This window comes from Hypanus sabinus, chromosome 31 (assembly GCF_030144855.1).
Source record: "Hypanus sabinus isolate sHypSab1 chromosome 31, sHypSab1.hap1, whole genome shotgun sequence".
Lineage (NCBI taxonomy): Eukaryota > Metazoa > Chordata > Chondrichthyes > Myliobatiformes > Dasyatidae > Hypanus > Hypanus sabinus.
The window spans coordinates 25,733,296-25,759,459 of record NC_082736.1 but is presented as its reverse complement, the minus strand read 5'-3'; the positions used below and the strand labels follow the sequence as shown (position 1 = coordinate 25,759,459).

Here is a 26,164-nt window from a genome sequence, read left to right as displayed (position 1 = left end):
GTTTCACTGGGTATAAGGAATGCTGCACTGGGATACGGGTTGTTGGGCTTAATGGGGTATAACTCACATTGGAGTGGGACACGGGGGAGTTGGTCTTCACTCGGTATAACACATCCTGTACTGGGATACGGGGGAGTTGGGCTTCATTGGGTATAACACATCCTGGACTGGGATACGGGGCAGTTGGGCTTGGCTGGGTATACCACATCCTGGACTGTGATGCTGGGGAGCAAGGCTCCACTGGATATAACACATCCTGGACTGGGATACGGGGGCAGTTGGGCTTCACTGGGTATAACTCATTCTGTACTGGGACACAGGGAAGGTGAGCTCCACTGGGTATAACACATCATGGACTGGGATACAGGGAAGGTGGGCTCCACTGGGTATAACTCATCCTGGACTGGGATACGGGGGCAGTTCGGCTTCACTGGGTTTAACACATCCTGGACTGGGATAATGGGGAGTGGGGCTTCACTGGGTATAACACATCCTGGACTGGGATACGGGGGAGTTGGGTTCCACTGGGTATATCCATCCCGGAACGGGATACGGGGGAGTTGGGTTCCACTGGGTATAACACATCCTGGGCTGGGATACGGGGGAACAGGGCTCCACTGTGTATAAAACATCCTGGACTGAGATACGGGGCAGTTGGGATCCACTGGGTATAACTCATCCTGGACTGGGATACGGGGGAGCAGGGCTCCACTGGGTATAACACATCCTGGACTGGGATACAGGGAAGGTGGGCTCCACTGAGTATAACACATCCTGTACTGGGATACGGGGGAGTTGGGCTTCATTGGGTATAACACATCATGGACTGGGATACAGGGAAGCTGGGCTTGGCTGGGTATAACACATCCTGGACTGGGATACGGGGGCAGTTGGGCTTCACTGGGTATAACACATCCTGGACTGTGATATGGGGGGAGTTGGGCTTCACTCGGTATAACACATACTGGATTGGGATACGGGTGAGTTGGGCTTCACTGCGTATAACACATCATGGACTGGGATACAGGGAAGGTGGGCTCCACTGGGTATAACACATCCTGTACTGGGACACGGGGGGGGTTGGGCTTCATTGGGTATAACACATCATGGACTGGGATACAGGGAAGCTGGGCTTGGCTGGGTATAACACATCCTGGACTGTGATACGGGGGAGTTGGGCTCCACTAGGTATAACACATCCTGCACTGGGATACGGGGGCAGTTGGGCTTCACTGGGTATAACACATCCTGGACTGTGATATGGGGGGAGTTGGGCTTGGCTGGGTATAACACATCCTGGACTGGGATACGGGGGATCAAGTCTCCACTGGATATAACACATCCTGGACTGGGATACGGGGGAGTTGGGTTCCACTAGGTATAGCACATCCTGGACTGGGATACGGGGGAGCTGGGTTTGGCTGGGTATAACACATCCTGGACTGTGATACGGGGGAGCAAGTCTCCACTGGATATAACACATCCTGGACTGGGATACGGGGGCAGCTGGGCTTCACTGGGTATAACACATCCTGGACTGTCATATGGGGGGAGTTGGGCTTCACTGGGTGTAAGGAATGCTGGACTGGGATACGGGTTGTTGGGCTTCACTGGGTATAACTCATTCTGGACTGGGACACGGGGGAGTTGGGCTTCACTCGGTATAACACATCCTGGACTGGGATACTGGGGAATTGATCTTCACTCGGTATAACACATCCTGGATTGGGATACGGGTGAGTTGGGCTTCACTGCGTATAACACATCATGGACTGCGATACAGGGAAGGTGGGCTCCACTGGGTATAACACATCCTGTACTGGGATACGGGGGAGTTGGGCTTCATTGGGTATAACACATCATGGACTGGGATACGGGGGAGTTGGGTTCCACTGGGTATAACACATCCTGGACTGTGTTACGGGGGAGCAAGTCTCCACTGTGTATAACACATCCTGGACTGGGATACGGGGACATTTGGGCTTCACTGGGTTTAACACATCCTGGACTGGGATAATGGGGAGTAGGGCTCCACTGGGTATAACACATCCTGGACTGTTATACGGGGGGAGTTGGGCTTCACTGGGTATAAGGAATGCTGCACTGGGATGCGGTTTTTTGGGCTTAATGGGGTATAACTCATCCTGGTGTGGGACACGGGGGAGTTGGTCTTCACTCGGTATAACACATCCTGTACTGGGATACGGGGGAGTTGGGCTTCATTGGGTATAACACATCCTGGACTGGGATACGGGGCAGTTGGGCTTGGCTGGGTATAACACATCCTGGACTGGGATACGGGAGCAGCTGGGCTTCACTGGGTATAACACATTCTGTACTGGGACACGGGGGAGTTGGGCTTCACTCGGTATAACACATCCTGGACTGGGACACAGGGAAGGTGGGCTCCACTGGGTATAACACATCATGGACTGGGATACAGGTAAGGTGGGCTCCACTGGGTATAACACATCCTGGACTGGGATACGGGGGCAGTTGGGCTTCACTGGGTTTAACACATCCTGGACTGGGATAATGGGGAGTGGGGCTTCACTGGGTATAACACATCCTGGACTGGGATACGGGGGAGTTGGGTTCCACTGGGTATATCACATCCCGGAACGGGATACGGGGGAGTTGGGTTCCACTGGGTATAACACATCCTGGGCTGGGATACGGGGGAACAGGGCTCCACTGTGTATAAAACATCCTGGACTGAGATACGGGGCAGTTGGGATCCACTGGGTATAACTCATCCTGGACTGGGATACGGGGGAGCAGGGCTCCACTGGGTATAACACATCCTGGACTGGGATACAGGGAAGCTGGGCTTGGCTGAGTATAACACATCCTGGACTGAGATACGGGGCAGTTGGGCTCCACTGCGTATAACACATCCTGGACTGGGATACGGGGGCAGTAGGGCTTCACTGGGTATAACACATCCTGGACTGTGATATGGGGGGAGTTGGGCTTCACTCGGTATAACACATACTGGATTGGGATACGGGTGAGTTGGGCTTCACTGCGTATAACACATCATGGACTTGGATACAGGGAAGGTGGGCTCCACTGGGTATAACACATCCTGTGCTGGGATACGGGGGAGTTGGGCTCCACTAGGTATAACACATCCTGGACTGGGATACGGGGGCAGTTGGGCTTCACTGCGTATAACACATCCTGGACTGTGATATGGGGGGAGTTGGGCTACACTGGGTGTAAGGAATGCTGGACTGGGATACGGGTTGTTGGGCTTCACTGGGTATAACTCATTCTGGACAGGGACACGTGGGAGTTGGGCTTCACTCGGTATAACACATCCTGGACTGGGATACTGGGGAGTTGGTCTTCACTCGGTATAACACATCCTGGATTGGGATACGGGTGAGTTGGGCTTCACTGCGTATAACACATCATGGACTGGGATACAGGGAAGGTGGGCTCCACTGGGTATAACACATCCTGTACTGGGACACGGGGGAGTTGGGCTTCATTGGGTATAACACATCCTGGACTGGGATACGGGGTAGTTGGGTTCCACTGGGTATAGCACATCCAGGACTGGGATACGGGGGAGCTGGGCTCCGCTGGGTATAACACATCCTGGACTGTGATACGAGGGAGCAAGGCTCCACTGCGTATAACACATCCTGGACTGGGATACGGGGGCAGTTGGGCTTCACTGTGTATAACACATCCTGGACTGTCATATGGGGGGAGTTGGGCTTCACTGGGTGTAAGGAATGCTGACTGGGATAAGAGATGTTGGGCTTCACTGGGTATAACTCATTCTGGACTGGGACACGGGGGAGTTGGGCTTCACTCGGTATAACACATCCAGCACTGGGATACTTGGGAGTTGGTCTTCACTCGGTATAACACATCCTGGATTGGGATACGGGTGAGTTGGGCTTCACTGCGTATAACACATCATGGACTGGGATACAGGGAAGGTGGGCTCCACTGGGTATAACACATCCTGTTCTGGGATACGGGGGAGTTGGGCTTCATTGTGTATAACACATCCTGGACTGGGATATGGGGCAGTTGGGCTTGGCTGGGTATAACACATCCTGGACTGGGATACGGGGGAGTTGGGTTCCACTGGGTATAGCACATCCTGGACTGGGATACGGGGGAACAGGGCTCCACTGGGTATAAAACATCCTGGACTGAGATAGGGGGCAGTTGGGCTCCACTGGGTATAACAAATCCTGGACTGGGATACGGGGGAGTTGGGCTTGGCTATGTATAACTAATCCTGGGCTGGCACACTGGGGAGTTGGGCTTCACTGGGTATAACACATCCTGGAACGGAATACGGGGGAGTTGGGTTCCACTGGGTATAACACATCCTGGGCTGGGATACGGGGGAACAGGGCTCCACTGGGTATAAAACATCCTGTACTGAGATACGGTGCAGTTGGGATCCACTGGGTATAACTCATCCTGGACTGGGATACGGGGGAGCAGGGCTCCACTGGGTATAACACATCCTGGACTGGGATACAGGGAAGGTGGGCTCCACTGGGTATAACACATCCTGTACTGGGATACGGGGGAGTTGGGCTTCATTGGGTATAACACATCCTGGACTGGGATATGGGGCAGTTGGGCTTGGCTGTGTATAACACATCCTGGACTGAGGCAGGGGCAGTTGGGCTCCACTGGGTATAACCCATCCTGGACTGCGATACGGGGGAGTTGGGCTTCACTGGGTATAACACATCCTGGTCTGGGATACGGTGGATTTGGGCCTCACTGGGTATAACACATCCTGGACTGGGACACGGCGGAATTGGGCTCCACTGGGTATAAAATATATCGTTGACTGGGTTACGGGGGAGATGGGCTTCATTGGGTATAACACATCCTGGACTGGAACACGGGGGAGCTGGGCTCCACTGGGTATAAAACATCCTGGACTGGGATCCGGGGGAGTTGGGCTTCATGGGGTATAACACATCCTGGACTGTTATATGGGGGATTTGGGTTCCACAGTGTTTTACACATCCTGGACTGGGATACGGTGGATTTGGGCTTCACTGGGTATAACACATCCTGGACTGGGATACGGTGGATTTGGGCTTCTCTGGGTATAACTCATCCTGGACTGGGATACGGGGGAGTTGGGCTCCACTGGGTATAACTCATCCTGGACTGGGATACGGTGGATTTGGGCTTCACTGGATACAACACATCCTGGACGGGGATACGGGGGCAGTTGGGCACCACCGGGTATAACTCATCCTGGACTGGGATACGGGCGAGTTGGGCTTCACTGGGTATAACACATCCTGGACTGGGATACGGGGGAGTTGGGCTTCACTGGGTATAACACATCCTGGACTGGGATACGGGGGAGCTGGGCTCCGCTGGGTATAACACATCCTGGACTGTGATACGAGGGAGCAAGGCTCCACTGCGTATAACACATCCTGGACTGGGATACGGGGGCAGTTGGGCTTCACTGTGTATAACACATCCTGGACTGTCATATGGGGGGAGTTGGGCTTCACTGGGTGTAAGGAATGCTGACTGGGATAAGAGATGTTGGGCTTCACTGGGTATAACTCATTCTGGACTGGGACACGGGGGAGTTGGGCTTCACTCGGTATAACACATCCAGCACTGGGATACTTGGGAGTTGGTCTTCACTCGGTATAACACATCCTGGATTGGGATACGGGTGAGTTGGGCTTCACTGCGTATAACACATCATGGACTGGGATACAGGGAAGGTGGGCTCCACTGGGTATAACACATCCTGTTCTGGGATACGGGGGAGTTGGGCTTCATTGTGTATAACACATCCTGGACTGGGATATGGGGCAGTTGGGCTTGGCTGGGTATAACACATCCTGGACTGGGATACGGGGGAGTTGGGTTCCACTGGGTATAGCACATCCTGGACTGGGATACGGGGGAACAGGGCTCCACTGGGTATAAAACATCCTGGACTGAGATAGGGGGCAGTTGGGCTCCACTGGGTATAACAAATCCTGGACTGGGATACGGGGGAGTTGGGCTTGGCTATGTATAACTAATCCTGGGCTGGCACACTGGGGAGTTGGGCTTCACTGGGTATAACACATCCTGGAACGGAATACGGGGGAGTTGGGTTCCACTGGGTATAACACATCCTGGGCTGGGATACGGGGGAACAGGGCTCCACTGGGTATAAAACATCCTGTACTGAGATACGGTGCAGTTGGGATCCACTGGGTATAACTCATCCTGGACTGGGATACGGGGGAGCAGGGCTCCACTGGGTATAACACATCCTGGACTGGGATACAGGGAAGGTGGGCTCCACTGGGTATAACACATCCTGTACTGGGATACGGGGGAGTTGGGCTTCATTGGGTATAACACATCCTGGACTGGGATATGGGGCAGTTGGGCTTGGCTGTGTATAACACATCCTGGACTGAGGCAGGGGCAGTTGGGCTCCACTGGGTATAACCCATCCTGGACTGCGATACGGGGGAGTTGGGCTTCACTGGGTATAACACATCCTGGTCTGGGATACGGTGGATTTGGGCCTCACTGGGTATAACACATCCTGGACTGGGACACGGCGGAATTGGGCTCCACTGGGTATAAAATATATCGTTGACTGGGTTACGGGGGAGATGGGCTTCATTGGGTATAACACATCCTGGACTGGAACACGGGGGAGCTGGGCTCCACTGGGTATAAAACATCCTGGACTGGGATCCGGGGGAGTTGGGCTTCATGGGGTATAACACATCCTGGACTGTTATATGGGGGATTTGGGTTCCACAGTGTTTTACACATCCTGGACTGGGATACGGTGGATTTGGGCTTCACTGGGTATAACACATCCTGGACTGGGATACGGTGGATTTGGGCTTCTCTGGGTATAACTCATCCTGGTCTGGGATACGGGGGAGTTGGGCTCCACTGGGTATAACTCATCCTGGACTGGGATACGGTGGATTTGGGCTTCACTGGATACAACACATCCTGGACGGGGATACGGGGGCAGTTGGGCTCCACCGGGTATAACTCATCCTGGACTGGGATACGGGCGAGTTGGGCTTCACTGGGTATAACACATCCTGGACTGGGATACGGGGGAGTTGGGCTTCACTGGGTATAACACATCCTGGACTGGGATACAGGGGAGTTGGGCTCTACTGGGTATAACACATCCTGGACTGGGATACGGGGGAGTTGGGCTTCACTGGGTATTACACATCCTGGACTGGAATACGGGGGAGCTGGGCTCCACTAGCTATAACACATCCTGGGCTGGGATACGGGGGAGCTGGGGTCAACTGTGTATAACACATCCTGGACTGGGATCCGGGGGGTTGGGCTTAATTGGGTATAACACATCCTGGACTGTCATATGGGGGGAGTTGGGCTTCACTGGGTGTAAGGAATGCTGACTGGGATAAGAGATGTTGGGCTTCACTGGGTATAACTCATTCTGGACTGGGACACGGGGGAGTTGGGCTTCACTCGGTATAACACATCCAGCACTGGGATACTTGGGAGTTGGTCTTCACTCGGTATAACACATCCTGGATTGGGATACGGGTGAGTTGGGCTTCACTGCGTATAACACATCATGGACTGGGATACAGGGAAGGTGGGCTCCACTGGGTATAACACATCCTGTTCTGGGATACGGGGGAGTTGGGCTTCATTGTGTATAACACATCCTGGACTGGGATATGGGGCAGTTGGGCTTGGCTGGGTATAACACATCCTGGACTGGGATACGGGGGAGTTGGGTTCCACTGGGTATAGCACATCCTGGACTGGGATACGGGGGAACAGGGCTCCACTGGGTATAAAACATCCTGGACTGAGATAGGGGGCAGTTGGGCTCCACTGGGTATAACAAATCCTGGACTGGGATACGGGGGAGTTGGGCTTGGCTATGTATAACTAATCCTGGGCTGGCACACTGGGGAGTTGGGCTTCACTGGGTATAACACATCCTGGAACGGAATACGGGGGAGTTGGGTTCCACTGGGTATAACACATCCTGGGCTGGGATACGGGGGAACAGGGCTCCACTGGGTATAAAACATCCTGTACTGAGATACGGTGCAGTTGGGATCCACTGGGTATAACTCATCCTGGACTGGGATACGGGGGAGCAGGGCTCCACTGGGTATAACACATCCTGGACTGGGATACAGGGAAGGTGGGCTCCACTGGGTATAACACATCCTGTACTGGGATACGGGGGAGTTGGGCTTCATTGGGTATAACACATCCTGGACTGGGATATGGGGCAGTTGGGCTTGGCTGTGTATAACACATCCTGGACTGAGGCAGGGGCAGTTGGGCTCCACTGGGTATAACCCATCCTGGACTGCGATACGGGGGAGTTGGGCTTCACTGGGTATAACACATCCTGGTCTGGGATACGGTGGATTTGGGCCTCACTGGGTATAACACATCCTGGACTGGGACACGGCGGAATTGGGCTCCACTGGGTATAAAATATATCGTTGACTGGGTTACGGGGGAGATGGGCTTCATTGGGTATAACACATCCTGGACTGGAACACGGGGGAGCTGGGCTCCACTGGGTATAAAACATCCTGGACTGGGATCCGGGGGAGTTGGGCTTCATGGGGTATAACACATCCTGGACTGTTATATGGGGGATTTGGGTTCCACAGTGTTTTACACATCCTGGACTGGGATACGGTGGATTTGGGCTTCACTGGGTATAACACATCCTGGACTGGGATACGGTGGATTTGGGCTTCTCTGGGTATAACTCATCCTGGACTGGGATACGGGGGAGTTGGGCTCCACTGGGTATAACTCATCCTGGACTGGGATACGGTGGATTTGGGCTTCACTGGATACAACACATCCTGGACGGGGATACGGGGGCAGTTGGGCACCACCGGGTATAACTCATCCTGGACTGGGATACGGGCGAGTTGGGCTTCACTGGGTATAACACATCCTGGACTGGGATACGGGGGAGTTGGGCTTCACTGGGTATAACACATCCTGGACTGGGATACGGGGGAGCTGGGCTCCGCTGGGTATAACACATCCTGGACTGTGATACGAGGGAGCAAGGCTCCACTGCGTATAACACATCCTGGACTGGGATACGGGGGCAGTTGGGCTTCACTGTGTATAACACATCCTGGACTGTCATATGGGGGGAGTTGGGCTTCACTGGGTGTAAGGAATGCTGACTGGGATAAGAGATGTTGGGCTTCACTGGGTATAACTCATTCTGGACTGGGACACGGGGGAGTTGGGCTTCACTCGGTATAACACATCCAGCACTGGGATACTTGGGAGTTGGTCTTCACTCGGTATAACACATCCTGGATTGGGATACGGGTGAGTTGGGCTTCACTGCGTATAACACATCATGGACTGGGATACAGGGAAGGTGGGCTCCACTGGGTATAACACATCCTGTTCTGGGATACGGGGGAGTTGGGCTTCATTGTGTATAACACATCCTGGACTGGGATATGGGGCAGTTGGGCTTGGCTGGGTATAACACATCCTGGACTGGGATACGGGGGAGTTGGGTTCCACTGGGTATAGCACATCCTGGACTGGGATACGGGGGAACAGGGCTCCACTGGGTATAAAACATCCTGGACTGAGATAGGGGGCAGTTGGGCTCCACTGGGTATAACAAATCCTGGACTGGGATACGGGGGAGTTGGGCTTGGCTATGTATAACTAATCCTGGGCTGGCACACTGGGGAGTTGGGCTTCACTGGGTATAACACATCCTGGAACGGAATACGGGGGAGTTGGGTTCCACTGGGTATAACACATCCTGGGCTGGGATACGGGGGAACAGGGCTCCACTGGGTATAAAACATCCTGTACTGAGATACGGTGCAGTTGGGATCCACTGGGTATAACTCATCCTGGACTGGGATACGGGGGAGCAGGGCTCCACTGGGTATAACACATCCTGGACTGGGATACAGGGAAGGTGGGCTCCACTGGGTATAACACATCCTGTACTGGGATACGGGGGAGTTGGGCTTCATTGGGTATAACACATCCTGGACTGGGATATGGGGCAGTTGGGCTTGGCTGTGTATAACACATCCTGGACTGAGGCAGGGGCAGTTGGGCTCCACTGGGTATAACCCATCCTGGACTGCGATACGGGGGAGTTGGGCTTCACTGGGTATAACACATCCTGGTCTGGGATACGGTGGATTTGGGCCTCACTGGGTATAACACATCCTGGACTGGGACACGGCGGAATTGGGCTCCACTGGGTATAAAATATATCGTTGACTGGGTTACGGGGGAGATGGGCTTCATTGGGTATAACACATCCTGGACTGGAACACGGGGGAGCTGGGCTCCACTGGGTATAAAACATCCTGGACTGGGATCCGGGGGAGTTGGGCTTCATGGGGTATAACACATCCTGGACTGTTATATGGGGGATTTGGGTTCCACAGTGTTTTACACATCCTGGACTGGGATACGGTGGATTTGGGCTTCACTGGGTATAACACATCCTGGACTGGGATACGGTGGATTTGGGCTTCTCTGGGTATAACTCATCCTGGTCTGGGATACGGGGGAGTTGGGCTCCACTGGGTATAACTCATCCTGGACTGGGATACGGTGGATTTGGGCTTCACTGGATACAACACATCCTGGACGGGGATACGGGGGCAGTTGGGCTCCACCGGGTATAACTCATCCTGGACTGGGATACGGGCGAGTTGGGCTTCACTGGGTATAACACATCCTGGACTGGGATACGGGGGAGTTGGGCTTCACTGGGTATAACACATCCTGGACTGGGATACAGGGGAGTTGGGCTCTACTGGGTATAACACATCCTGGACTGGGATACGGGGGAGTTGGGCTTCACTGGGTATTACACATCCTGGACTGGAATACGGGGGAGCTGGGCTCCACTAGCTATAACACATCCTGGGCTGGGATACGGGGGAGCTGGGGTCAACTGTGTATAACACATCCTGGACTGGGATCCGGGGGGTTGGGCTTAATTGGGTATAACACATCCTGGACTGTGATATGGGGGATTTGAGTTCCACTGTGTTTTACAAATCCTGGACTGAGATACGGGGCAGTTGGGCTCCACCGCGTATTAATATCTGCTGGACGGAGATACAGGCGAGCTGGGCTCCACTGGGTATAACAAATCCTGGACTGGGATACGGGGGAGTTAGGCTCCACTGATAATGACAAATCCTGGACTGGGATACGGGGGAGTTAGGCTCCACTGATAATGACAAATCCTGGACTGTGATACGGGGGAGTTGGGCTTCACTGGGTATAACACATCCTGGACTGGGATACGGGAGAGTTGGGCTTCATTGGGTATAATACATCCCGGAACTGGATACGGGGGATTTAGTCTTCATTGGGTATAATATATCCCGGAACGGGATCCGGGGGAGTTGGGGTTCACTAGGTCTAACACATCCTGGACTGGGATACGGGGGAGTTGGGCTTCATTGGGTATAATACATCCCGGAACGGGATACGGGGGATTTGGTCTTCACTGGGTATAAAACATCCTGGACTGGGATCCGGGGGAGTTGGGCTTCATTGGGTATATCACATCCTGGACTGGGATACGGGGCAGTTGGGGTTCATTAGGTCTAACACATCCTGGACTGGGATACGGGGGAGTTGGGCTTCATTGGGTATAATACATCCCGGAACGGGATACGGGGGATTTGGTCTTCACTGGGTATAAAACATCCTGGACTGGGATCCGGGGGAGTTGGGGTTCACTAGGTCTAACACATCCTGGACTGGGATACGGGGGAGTTGGGCTTCATTGGGTATAATACATCCCGGAACGGGATACGGGGGATTTGGTCTTCACTGGGTATAAAACATCCTGGACTGGGATCCGGGGGATTTGGTCTTCATTGGGTATATCACATCCTGGACTGGGATACGGGGCAGTTGGGGTTCACTAGGTCTAACACATCCTGGACTGGGATACGGGGGAGTTGGGCTTCATTGGGTATAATACATCCCGGAACGGGATACGGGGGATTTGGTCTTCACTGGGTATAAAACATCCTGGACTGGGATCCGGGGGAGTTGGGGTTCACTAGGTCTAACACATCCTGGACTGGGATACGGGGGAGTTGGGCTTCATTGGGTATAATACATCCCGGAACGGGATACGGGGGATTTGGTCTTCACTGGGTATAAAACATCCTGGACTGGGATCCGGGGGAGTTGGGCTTCATGGGGAATAACACATCCTGGACTGTGATATGGGGGATTTGGGTTCCACTGTGTTTTACAAATCCTGGACTGAGGCAGGGGCAGTTGGGCTCCACTGGGTATAACACATCCTGGACTGGGATACATGGGAGTTGGGCTTCACTGGGTACAACACATCCTGGACGGGGATACGGGGGCAGTTGGGCTCCACTGGGTATAACTCATCCTGGACTGCGATACGGGGGAGTTGGGTTTCACTGGGTATAACACATCCTGGACTGGGATACGGTGGATTTGGGCTCCACTGGGTATAACTCATCCTGGACTGGGATACGGGCGAGTTGGGCTTCACTGGGTATAACACATCCTGGACTGGGATACAGGGGAGTTGGGCTTCACGGGGTATAACACACCCTGCACTGGGATACGGGGGAGTTGGGCTCTACTGGGTATAACACATCCTGGACTGGGATACGGGGGAGTTGGGCTTCACTGGGTATTACACATCCTGGACTGGAATACGGGGGAGCTGGGCTCCACTAGCTATAACACATCCTGGACTGGGATACTGGGGAGCTGGGCTCCACTGGGTATAACAAATCCTGGACTGGGATCCGGGGGGTTGGGCTTAATGGGGTATAACACATCCTGGACTGTGATATGGGGGATTTGAGTTCCACTGTGTTTTACAAATCCTGGACTGAGATACGGGGCAGTTGGGCTCCACCGCGTATTAATATCTGCTGGACGGAGATACAGGCGAGCTGGGCGCCACTGGGTATAACAAATCCTGGACTGGGATACGGGGGAGTTGGGCTTCACAGGGTATAACACATACTGGACTGGGATACAGGGGAGTTGGGCTTCACGGGGTATAACACACCCTGGACTGGGATACGGGGGAGTTGGGCTCTACTGGGTATAACACATCCTGGACTGGGATACGGGGGAGTTGGACTTCACTGGGTATTACACATCCTGGACTGGAACACGGGGGAGCTGGGGTCAACTGTGTATAACACATCCTGGACTGGGATACTGGGGAGCTGGGCTCCACTGGGTATAATACATCCCGGAACTGGATACGGGGGATTTGGTCTTCATTGGGTATAATACATCCCGGAACGGGATACGGGGGATTTGGTCTTCACTGGGTATAAAACACCCTGGACTGGGATCCGGGGGAGTTGGGCTTCATGGGGTATAACACATCCTGGACTGTGATATGGGGGATTTGGGTTCCACTGTGTTTTACAAATCCTGGACTGAGGCAGGGGCAGTTGGGCTCCACTGGGTATAAAACATCCTGGACTGGGATACGTGGGAGTTGGGCTCTACTGGGTATAACACATCCTGGACTGTGTTACGGGGGAACAGGGCTCCACTGGGTATAAAACATCCTGGACTGAGATAGGGGGCATTCGGGCTTCACTGGGTATAACACATCTGGACTGGGATACGGGGGAGTTTGGCTTCATTGGGTATAACTCATCCTGGACTGGGATACGGTGGATTTGGGCTTCACTGGGTATAACTCCTCCTGGACTGGGATACGGGGGCAGTCGGGCTTCACTGGGTATAACACATCCTGGACTGGGATACGGTGGAGTTGGGCTCCACTGGGTATAACTCATCCTGGACTGGGATACGGGGGAGTTGGGCTTCACTGGGTATAACACATCCTGGACTGGGATATGGGGGAGTTGGGCTTCACTGGGTATAACACATCCTGGACTGGGATACGGTGGATTTGGGCTTCTCTGGCTATAACACATCCTGGACTGGGATACGGGGGCAGTTGGGCTCCACTGGGTATAACTCATCCTGGACTGGGATACGGTGGATTTGGGCTTCACTGGGTACAACACATCCTGGACGCGGATACCGGGGCAGTTGGGCTCCACTGGGTATAACTCATCCTGGACTGGGATGCAGGGGAGTTGGGCTTCACGGGGTATAACACACCCTGGACTGGGATACGGGGGAGTTGGGCTCTACTGGGTATCACACATCCTGGACTGGGATACGGGGGAGTTGGGCTTCACTGGGTATTACACATCCTGGACTGGAATACGGGGGAGCTGGGCTCCACTAGCTATAACACATCCTGGGCTGGGATACGGGGGAGCTGGGGTCAACTGTGTATAACACATCCTGGACTGGGATCCGGGGGGTTGGGCTTAATTGGGTATAACACATCCTGGACTGTGATATGGGGGATTTGAGTTCCACTGTGTTTTACAAATCCTGGACTGAGATACGGGGCAGTTGGGCTCCACCGCGTATTAATATCTGCTGGACGGAGATACAGGCGAGCTGGGCTCCACTGGGTATAACAAATCCTGGACTGGGATACGGGGGAATAAGGCTCCACTGATAATGACAAATCCTGGACTGGGATACGGGGGAGTTAGGCTCCACTGATAATGACAAATCCTGGACTGTGATACGGGGGAGTTGGGCTTCACTGGGTATAACACATCCTGGACTGGGATACGGGGGAGTTGGGCTTCACTGGGTATAACACATCCTGGACTGGGATACGGGGGAGTTGGGCTCCACTGATAATGACAAATCCTGGACTGGGATACGGGGGAGTTAGGCTCCACTGATAATGACAAATCCTGGACTGTGATACGGGGGAGTTGGGCTTCACTGGGTATAACACATCCTGGACTGGGATACGGGGGAGTTGGGCTTCATTGGGTATAATACATCCCGGAACTGGATACGGGGGATTTAGACTTCATTTGGTATAATACATCCCGGAACGGGATACGGGGGATTTGGTCTTCATTGGGTATATCACATCCTGGACTGGGATACGGGGCAGTTGGGGTTCACTAGGTCTAACACATCCTGGACTGGGATACGGGGGAGTTGGGCTTCATTGGGTATAATACATCCCGGAACGGGATACGGGGGAGTTGGGCTTCATTGGGTATAATACATCCCGGAACGGGATACGGGGGATTTGGTCTTCACTGGGTATAAAACATCCTGGACTGGGATCCGGGGGAGTTGGGCTTCATGGGGAATAACACATCCTGGACTGTGATATGGGGGATTTGGGTTCCACTGTGTTTTACAAATCCTGGACTGAGGCAGGGGCAGTTGGGCTCCACTGGGTATAACACATCCTGGACTGGGATACGTGGGAGTTGGGCTTCATGGGGTATAACACATCCTGGACGGGGATACGGGGGCAGTTGTGCTCCACTGGTTATAACTCATCCTGGACTGCTATACGGGGGAGTTGGGTTTCACTGGGTATAACACATCCTGGACTGGGATACGGTGGATTTGGGCTCCACTGGGTATAACTCATCCTGGACTGGGATACGGGCGAGTTGGGCTTCACTGGGTATAACACATCCTGGACTGGGATACAGGGGAGTTGGGCTTCACGGGGTATAACACACCCTGGACTGGCATACGGGGGAGTTGGGCTCTACTGGGTATAACACATCCTGGACTGGGATACGGGGGAGTTGGGCTTCACTGGGTATTACACATCCTGGACTGGAATACGGGGGAGCTGGGCTCCACTAGCTATAACACATCCTGGGCTGGGATACGGGGGAGCTGGGGTCAACTGTGTATAACACATCCTGGACTGGGATACTGGGGAGCTGGGCTCCACTGGGTATAACACATCCTGGACTGGGATCCGGGGGGTTGGGCTTAATGGGGTATAACACATCCTGGACTGTGATATGGGGGATTTGAGTTCCACTGTGTTTTACAAATCCTGGACTGGGATACGGGGGAGTTGGGCTTCACTGGGTATAACACATCCTGGACTGGGATACGGTGGATTTGGGCTTCTCTGGCTATAACACATCCTGGACTGGGATACGGGGGCAGTTGGGCTCCACTGGGTATAACTCATCCTGGACTGGGATACGGTGGATTTGGGCTTCACTGGGTACAACACATCCTGGACGCGGATACCGGGGCAGTTGGGCTCCACTGGGTATAACTCATCCTGGACTGGGATACAGGGGAGTTGGGCTTCACGGGGTATAACACACCCTGGACTGGGATACGGGGGAGTTGGGCTCTACTGGGTATAACACATCCTGGACTGGGATACTGGCGAGTTGGGCTTCACTGGGTATTACAAATCCTGGACTGGGATACAGGGGAGTTGGGCTTCACGGGGTATAACACATCCTGGACTGGGATACGGGGGAGTTGGGCTCTACTGGCTATAACACATCCTGGACTGGGATACGGGGGAGTTTGGCTCCACTGGGTATAACACATCCTGGACTGGGATACGGGGGAGTTGGGCTCCAAGGAACATAACACATCCTGGACTGGGAAAGGGGGGAGATGGACTTCATTGGGTATAACAGATCCTGCACTGAGATAGGGGGAGCTCGGCTTCACTGAGTAGAGACAACAATCTCCACTGGGATCCGTGGAGCTGTGTTCCACTGGGGATAACACATCCTGGACTGGGATATGGGGGAGTTGGGCTCCACTGGGTATAAAATATATCTTTGACTGGTTTACGGGGGAGATGGCTTCATTGGGTATAATACATCCTGGACGGGGATCCGGAGGAGTTGGGCTCCACTGGGTATAACACTACCTGGACTGGGATACGGGAGAGCTGGGCTCCACTGGGTATAACTCATCCTGGACTGGGATCCGGGGGAGTTGGGATTCATGGGGTATAACGCATCCTGGACTGTGATATGGGGGATTTGGGTTCCGCTGTGTTTTACAAATCCTGGACTGTGATACGGGGCAGTTGGGCTCCACTGGGTAAAACATATCCTGGACTGGGATACGGGGGAGTTGGGCTCCACTGGGTATAACACATCCTGGACTGGGATACGGTGGAGTTGGTTTCCACTGGGTATAAGACATCCTGGACTGGGAGACGGGGGAGTTGGGCGCCACTGGGTATAACACATCTTGGACTGGGATACGGGGGAGCTGGGATCCACTGGGTACAACACATCCTGGACCGGGACACGGGGTTGTTGGGACCATGGGGACTAAAGTACCACCAAGGACTGGGATACGGGGGAGTTGGGCTCTACTGGGTATAACACATCCTGGACTGGGATACAGGGGAGTTGGGCTTCACGGGGTATAACACATCCTGGACTGGGACACGGGGTTGTTGGGACCATGGGGACTAAAGTACCACCAAGGATTGGGATACGGGGGAGCTGGGCTCCACTGGGCATAACACATCCCGGACTGGGATACGGGGGAGCTGGGCTCCACTGTGTATAACACATCCTGGACTGGGATACGGGGGAGCTGGGTTCCACTGGGTATAACACATCCTGGACTGGGATACGGGGGAGCTGGGCTCCACTGGGTATAACACATCCTGGACTGGGACACGGGGTTGTTGGGACCATGGGGACTAAAGTACCACCAAGGACTGGGATACAGGGGAGTTGGGCTCTACTGGGTATAACACATCCTGGACTGGGATACGGGGGAGTTGGGACCGTGGGGACTAAAGTACCACCAAGGACTGGGATACAGGGGAGTTGGGCTCTACTGGGTATAACACATCCTGGACTGGGATACAGGGGAGTTGGGCTTCACGGGGTATAACACATCCTGGACTGGGATACAGGGGAGTTGGGCTTCACGGGGTATAACACATCTTGGACTAGGATTCGGGGGAGCTGGGCTCCACTGGGTATAACACATCCTGGACTGGGATACAGGGGAGTTGGGCTTCACGGGGTATAACACATCCTGGACTGGGATACAGGGGAGTTGGGCTTCACGGGGTATAACACATCCTGGACTGGGACACGGGGTTGTTGGGACCATGGGGACTGAAGTACCACCAAGGACTGGGATACAGGGCAGTTAGTTAGCATTGGGTATCAATTGCATCTCAGAGGGTAGGAGGCAGCTGAGCACCACATAGAATCAACTACGATCCAGTTTAGGGGTACGGGGAAGCTGGGCACCAATGGTAATCAAAAGGCATCCTGGACAGAGATAAATGGATAAATTATCCCATCGTGGACTGGGTTAATGGACAGTTAGGCATAACAAGGAATTAAATACTCTGCTCGACCAGGATACAGGACAGTTGAATTGATTCGGGTACAGGGCAGCTTCCAACACGGTGTAAGAATATCTCTCTCAACCACAATATGGAGCCGTTAGGATTCACAGGGAATCAAATCCTTTCTGGGCTAGGATGCGGGTTAGTTGAGCACCTCAGGGAATAAAATACCATCAAGGACCGGGATGATGGGCAAATGGACCCTACAGGAAATCAAATTCCTCCCTGGATTCAGATATGTGCAGTTGGGCACCACAAGGAATCAAAAGTCATTATGGGCTGGGATATGAGGTAGCTGGGCACCATGGGGTATCAAATGCCATCCTGCACCGGGGTAAGGGTTAGTTGGGCACCACGGAGTATCGAGTAAGATCATGGATTGAGATACCGGTCAGTTGGGTATCTGAGGGGATCAAATACCCTGCTTGACAGTACGCCAGAGTAGTTGACAACCATACGGAATTAAAACTAGCTGGGACTGCGATACGAGGCAGTTGTCCACCACAGGGTATCTATAATTCCATCCCGGGTTCGGATACTGTGCAGTTGGGCACCTTAGAACCAAATTGCATCGAGGATGGGCATATGGGGCAGTTGGGCACCATGGGGTATCAATTACAATCCTGCACTGGGATGCAGGACAAAAGGGCCGTACAGGAAATCTAATACTATCCTGGTTTAGGATACTGTGCAGTTGGGCACCGCAGGCAATCAAATACCGTCCTGGACGTGGATACAGTGGAGTTGGTAACCACAGGATTCAGATTCCATCTTGAACTGGGATACGGGGTAGTTAGGCATCTCAGGAAATAAAACAACATCCTGGACTGGGATAAGGGGCAAATGGGCCCTACAGGAAATCAAATACCATCCTGGGGTCAGATACTGTGCAATTGGGGTCCTCGGGGAATGAAATACAACAAGGACGGGGATAGCTGGGGCACCAAGGGGTGTCAATTACATTTGCACTGGGAAGGGCAGTTGCGCACGGGGGGGGGGGGGTGAGGTACCACCTTGGCTGGGGGATTAGGCAGCTGAGCACTATGGGGAATCAAATGCCATCAAGGACTGGGATGAGGGGGCAAGTGGGCCCTGCAGGAAACCAAATACCCTCCTGGTTTCAGATACTGTGCGGTTGGGCACCTCAGGGAATCAAATACCATCCTGGACAGCGATAGGGGGCAAATGGGACCTAAAGGAATGGAATCTGATTCCCGTGGTTGCTAGCTCCACTGAGATATCAAACTGAAACAGGATACGGGGCAGTTGGGCACCTCAGAGAATAAAATGCCATCAGGTACTGGGATGCGGGGCAAATGGGCCCTACAGGAAATCAAATACCATCCTGGGGTCAGATACTGCGCAGTTGGGCACCTCAGGTGATCAAATCCCATCTTGCGCCTGGATATGGGGTAGTTGGGATATCAAATAACATCCAGGGCTTGAATACGGGACAGCTGGGCACCTTGGGGAATCAAATATCAACCAAGCTGATGTGGCCCTTGGGTACCATTGGGAATCAAATACCATCTCGGCTGGCATGTGGCAGCTGGGCCACCGCAGGGAATCAAATATGATCCAGGGCTGTAGGTCGCCACAGAGAATCAGAAACGATTCAGAACGGGGATAAGGGATTCTCGGCTACAACAGGGAATTAAATACGATCCAGGACAGGGATAAGGTGCAGGTGGGCACCACAGGGAGTCAAATACCATCAAGAACTGGGATGGGGGAAAATGGGCATTACTGGGTATTCAATACAGGGTAACTGGGCGCCACATGAATCAAATACCATCCTAGTCTGGGATACGGGGTAGCTGGGCACCATAGAGAATGAATTGCCCCGCTCGACAGCGATACGGGCTAGTTGAGAACCGGAGGGAATCAAAACCATCCTGGACAGGAATGCGGGGCAGTTGGAATATCAAATACCACCTTGAGCACTATGGGGGAATCAAATACCATCCTGGATAGGGATACGGGGCAAATGGGTACTGCAGGACCCATTCAGGGCCCCAAACAGGCCTTTCAAGTGAGGCAACGCTTCACCTACTCATCTGCTTGAGGCACGGGGGGGTGGGGGTCTATTGTATCCTGTGCTCCCAATGCACCCTCCTCTACGTTGGTGAGACCCGCAGCAAAGTGGGGCACCAGTTCGTCAAACACCTGCGCTCCATCCGAACTTCCCAATGGCCAAATACTTTAATTCCCATTCCTGTTCCAACATGTCCGTTCGTAGCCTCCTCTTGTAGCTACAATGGGGTCGCCCTCAGTGGAGGAGCAGCACCTTATATTCCTTGTGGGTAGCCTCCAAGATGATGGCACAGTTACTTATTTCTCCTTCCTGTTAATAAAAAGCATTCCCTTCCCTTTCCCTGTTTTTCTGTTCCCCGCTCTGGGCTCTTACCTCTTCTCACTTTCCTATCACCTGGTGCCCCTCCTCCTCCCCCTTCTCCTATCGTCCTCTCCCCTCTCCTATCAGATTCCTTCCTCTGCAGCTCTTGCCGATCCTCACCCACCTTACTGCCGCTGCTTTTGTGCTGGTGGCGACTCGCGGTTATCATAAGATATAGAAGCAGAAGTAGGCCATTCAGCCCATCGAGTCTGCTCTGCCATTCAATTCTTCCAGTCATCCCCACTCCCCTGCCTTCTCCCCATACTCTATGATGCCCTGGCTAATCAAGGATCTATCCATCTCTGTCTTAAATACACCCAATGACTTGGCCTCCTCCACTGCTCGTGGCAACAAATTCCACAGATTTACCACCCTTTGACTAAAGTAATTTTACCGCGTATCTGTTCAAAATGGACGTCCTTAAATCATGAAGTCATGCCCTCTTGTCCTAGACTCCCATACCCTGGGAAAAAAACTTTGCCATATCTAATATGTTCAGGACTCTCAAACCTGTTGTAATTAAAAAGCTCGCCAGGGGTCCCCTACGCGACTTAACTGCCCCTGGCTCAGCTGCCAAAGTATCCTGCCACCTAGGCAGCCCAGATTAAATTGCCTAAACAGCTTCCTCCATTCCAACAGGTAGCTGCGGCACGCCGCGGTCACAGGTCCCACCGTCTTTGGCACTACCCGTCCCTATGGTTACCGACAAGCGCCTCTGCCACCATAGCAGGCATTCTCAGTCTCTGAGTAAAACACTAACCCCTCACTTCCTCCTTGAACCTACCCCGCTCTCAGCTTCAATGCATGCCTTCTGGTATTAGCCATTTCAGCCCTGGGAATCAGATACTCCCTGCCCGTTCTATCTAATGACTCTCATCATCTTAGAAACCTCCATCGGATCTCCCTTCAGCCTCCAACACTCCACAGAAAACAACCCGAGGTAATTCAGCCCGTCAGTACAGCCCATGTCCTCCTGACCACCTCTTCTGTGCCCTCTCTAAAATCTCAATACCCTTCCTATAGCGGGGCGACCAGAACTGGACGCAATATTCCAGATGTGAAGTCTGTCAATCTAACCGGGAGGAGATTTTTGTCACAGTTAGAAACATAGCAAACCTACAGCTCAATGCAGGCCTTTCGGCCCACAAAGCTGTGCCGAATATGGCCTTACCTCGGAAATCACCTAGCGTTACCTCTATTTTTCTAAACCCCACGTACCTATCCAGCAGTCTCTTAGAAGACCCTATCGTATCCGCCTCCACCACCGTCGCCGGCAGCCCATTCCACGCACTCACCACTCTCTGAATTAAAAAACATCTCCTCTGTATTTTTTTCCAAGCATCTTAAAACTTTCCAATCCTCTCATGCTAGCAGTTCAGCCCTGGGGAAAAAGCCTCTGACTATCCACACGATCAATGCCTCTCATCATCTTATACACCCCTTATATGAGGTCACCTCTCATCCTCCGTCGCTCCAAGGAGAAAAGGCCGAGTTCACTCAACCTATTCTCATAAGGCATGCTCCCCAATCCAGGCAACATCCTTGTAAATCTCCCCTGCACCCTTTGCAGGGTTGTGATGGTTTCCGCATCAGTTTGAAATGAAAGTGTTCATGACCTTAAAGTCGACAATATCTCCAACCCCGGCCCTAATGCCCTTCGCCTCCTCATCCCAGCCCGTTACCCTCGACTCATTTCTTGCCAAACTCCAACCCATCCTATCACTTAACTTCCCCATCTGAACTTACCATCGGCCGCACTCAGTCACCGACCACCGGCCCCCGTCAGGCGCACCAACAGCGGCTACGATATCCAGAACACACTGCGGTTCCGTCTCCGGAGGGAAAAGATGCATTCTGTCATCTGCCCCCACCTGGCTTCAACTGTCACCTTTTATCTTACCCTCATTCCCCATCATTTGGCCCCTTCCCCTTCCTTTCCAGCCCTGAAGAAGTGACTCAGCCTGAAACGACGGTTGTTTATTCCTTTCCACAGATCCTGTCTGACCTGCTCAGTTCCTTTGGAGATTTGCATATGTGTATTGCTTAGTATTTCCAAAATTCCTCATGTTTGCGGAGGGGGGGAGCGGAGGGAGGCGGGGTAGGTGAGGAGGGGGAGGGGGAGTGGGTGAGAACGGGGGAGGAGCGGATGTGGGAGAGGGTGGGGGGAGGGAAGTGAGGTGGGGTGGGAGGTGGAAGGAGTGGAAGACAGGGGAGGAGTGTTGGGGTGGCCGATGAAGGGAGATTGGAGGAAGGTGAGAGGGAGATGGGGAAGGAGGTGGGGTTGGGCTGATGGGTGAGGAGTGGGGAGGGTGTGTGTAGTGGAGTTAAGGGGTGGGGAGAGAGTGAGTAGAGGAGGTGGGGTAGTGGAATGAGGCTGGTGAGGTGGGGACTGGTGAGTGTGAGGGGATGGGGAGAGAGATCGGGGTAGGAGAGGGCAGAGGGGTGGGATGGAGGTAGAGATTGTGGAGGAGGGATGGTTGCAGATTGGGTTTGGTTGAGGTGTAGTGACGGGTAGGAGTGGATCGGGGTAGGTGAGGATTGGGGGGTGGGGTTGGGGTGTAGGGAAGAAGGGAAGGGACAGAGATGGAGGTGAGTTTGGGGAGGAAGGGGGCAGAAAGATGGGAAGGAAAGGTGACTGCTGTGGGGAGGAGTGAGAGAAGAGCTAGGGAACAGTAGGAAGATTGTTGGGGTGAATAAGACATTGAAGGAGATGGAGCTGAGCTCCACTGTGGGGGGGGGGGGTTATAAAAGATATAACGAGCGCAGTGGATAGAGGGGATCAGATGGACGATATTTCCACAGAAGGTGCTCGATAAGGTGCCACATGAAAGACTTATCCATAAGATAAAGATAAGGATGCACAGAGTCGTGGCAATGTATTAGTATAGAAAGAGGGCTGGTGAACTAATAGAAAGCAGAGAGTTGGCATACATGGGTGATGATACTAAACTGGATGGAAAAGCAAATTGTGCAGAAGATATGGAGAGTCTGCAGAGAGATATCGATAGGTTAGGTGAGTGGGTAAAGGTCTGGGAGATACAGTACAATGTTGGTAAATGCAAGGTCATCCAATTTGGAAGGAAAAATAGAAGAGCAGATTATTATTTAAATGGTAAAAAAAAAAAATTGCAGCATGCTTCTGTGCAGAGGGAGTTGGGAATGTTTGTACATGAATCACAAAAGGTTGGTTTTTTAGCTGCAGCAGGTTATCAAGATGGGAAATGGGATGTGGGCCTTCATTGCTAGAGGGATTGAATTGAAGAGCAGGGGGATTATGCTGCAACAGTACAGGGTACTGGTGGGGCCGCACCTGGAGTACCGTGTGCAGTTCTGGTCTCCTGACTTGAAAGGTTCACCATGTTGATTCCAGAGACGAGGGGGTTAGACTATGAGGAAAGATTGAGTCACCTGGGACTGTACTCACTGGAATTCAGAAAAATGAGAGGAAATCCTATAGAAACATAAAATTATGAAAGAGATAGAGGCAGAAGTTCTTTCCACTGGGAGGTGAGACTAGAACTAGGGGACATAGCCTCAAGATTTAGGATGGAGATGAGGAGGAACTGCTTTTCCCAGAGAGTGGGGAATCTGTGGAATTCTTTGCCCAGTGAAGCAGTGGAGGCTGCCTCAGTAAATATATTTAAGACAAGATTGGATAGATTTTTGCAGAGTAGGGGAATTAAGGGTTATGGGGAAAAGGCAGGTCGGTGGAGATGAGTCCATGGCCAGATCAGCCATGATCTTATTGAATGGCGGAACAGGCTCGACGGGCCGAATGGCCGACTCCTGCTCCCGTTTCTGATGAACGGCGGGGCCAAGGTGGTGAGTGTGGAGATGGGTGACCACTCCTGACCCGATACACACAGACACCCGGTGGAGATGTTCTGAGGCGTTTCTGACTGTAGGCTGCTCTTGCAGGTGGTCGAGGGGATGATGTACCATCTCACCCTGGAGCTGAGAACCACCGTCTGCAGGAAGAGATCTGCCTCCCGGAACTGTCCCTTCCACAAGAATCCTCGATACGCCAAGGTGAGCGATCTGTGCACTGGTGGTCCCGGAAGAGTGGGGTGTGGGTCCTGTCCCCATCGGCACTGGAACATGGTGGGGATTCATGAATCTGCCGGGATGCCGACGGGCAACTCTTTCAATACTGGCCTCTTGTTTTCTCCCCGCAGACGGTGATCTGTAGATTTAAAGTCTGGAACCGCCCGTGGGTCGGGCCGATGCGGGTGTCCGGAAGGCGTTGCTCCAGGACGGCCAAGTGACCGGACTGTGGGACCCCTGCGGCGCACAGCGTGGCGTGCACAGCTCTGCTAAAGCAATAATTCTGATCACCAGGGCCAATGGATACGAACACAGCATTTTACCCCCCCCCCCCACCCCGGGGCGTCTACGGAATGTAATCTCTACAACGCACACAGACAAACGCGCGTGTGTATACACTCGCTCACTTATATACATTCCCCTGGGCACTGTCTCTCTCCCCTCCCCCTCTCTCCCCCCCCCCCCCCCGGTCTCTCTCTCCCCTTCCCTTCCCCTCTCCCCCTTCTCTCTCCCCTCCCCCTCTCTCTTTCCCCACCTCTCTCTCTCCCCTCCCCCTCTCTCTATACCCTCCCCCTCCCCCCTCACTCTCTCTCCCCTCCACCTCTCTCTCCCCTCCCCCTCTCCCTCCCTCTCCCTCTCCCACTCTCTCTCTCCCCTCCACCTCTCCCTCCCTCTCCCTCTCTCCCTCTCCCTCTCCCATCTCTCTCTCTCCCCTCCACCTCTCCCTCCCCCTCCCCCTCCCTCTCCCTCTCCCTCTCTCCCTCTCCCTCTCCCCCTCTCTCTCTCTCCCACACACACACACCAAGTTTGAGTTGGAACCCTTGAAAAATCGCCCGTCATAAACATCGAGGGGCCAAATAACCGGACGCAGTACGTTCTATGTTCGGGAGTATGTGGGTTTCAGCTCGCCGGCTGACCAGTTATTACCATAATTGTATAATTAAGCAGCAAATGTATATTTCTATTCTTGCGCAGTAAAGTTTTTAGCATCCTGAGTCTGCCTGTGTTTGGGACGTTAACAGGGTAACTCGGTGAACGAGGGCGGCCCAGCACTGACCACCACGTCCACAGTGAGCTCGGCGACCCTGCGTCTTGATCGGAGCGAGGGGTCTCGGTCAGTGGTGGCGGGAGTGTGTAAAACCAGAGTCCGTCCTTTTAGGGGGAAGAGGAGTAATTGCTTTAGGCGGAGAGTCGGGAATCTGTGGAATTCGTTCCCACTGGCCAGTCTTTGTGTACGTTTAAGACAGAGAGTGATAGATTCTCTGCTCAGGGCACGAAGGGACACGGGGAGAAGGCAGGAGGTTGGGGACTGGGAGGGAAAATGATGATGAAATGGCGGAGGCGATTCTACGGGCCAAATGGCCTAATTCTGCCTCTATATCTCACGGCCTTATAAAGTGTATTCATCATGGAAAATGTACCGTTTCACGTTCTGATCAGGAACC

The 26,164-nt window shown here is 53.3% G+C and overlaps 1 protein-coding gene across 2 annotated transcripts in view; it reads left to right on the top strand.

Annotated features, from left to right (window-relative positions):
• LOC132383989 (cystatin-2-like) overlaps nucleotides 1-24,968 on the top strand; it is a 164,565-nt gene extending 139,597 nt beyond the window's left edge. Inside the window, exons 2-3 of one of the 2 annotated variants that reach the window (XM_059955237.1) lie at nucleotides 24,594-24,704; nucleotides 24,851-24,965. In XM_059955237.1, the coding sequence (XP_059811220.1) occupies nucleotides 24,594-24,704; nucleotides 24,851-24,940 (201 nt within the window). In that variant the 3' untranslated portion in view covers nucleotides 24,941-24,965. Of the gene's footprint in view, nucleotides 1-24,593 lie in introns of both variants that reach the window. The other variant, XM_059955236.1, reaches the window with a different exon arrangement.
• The last annotated feature ends 1,196 nt before the right edge of the window (nucleotides 24,969-26,164 follow it).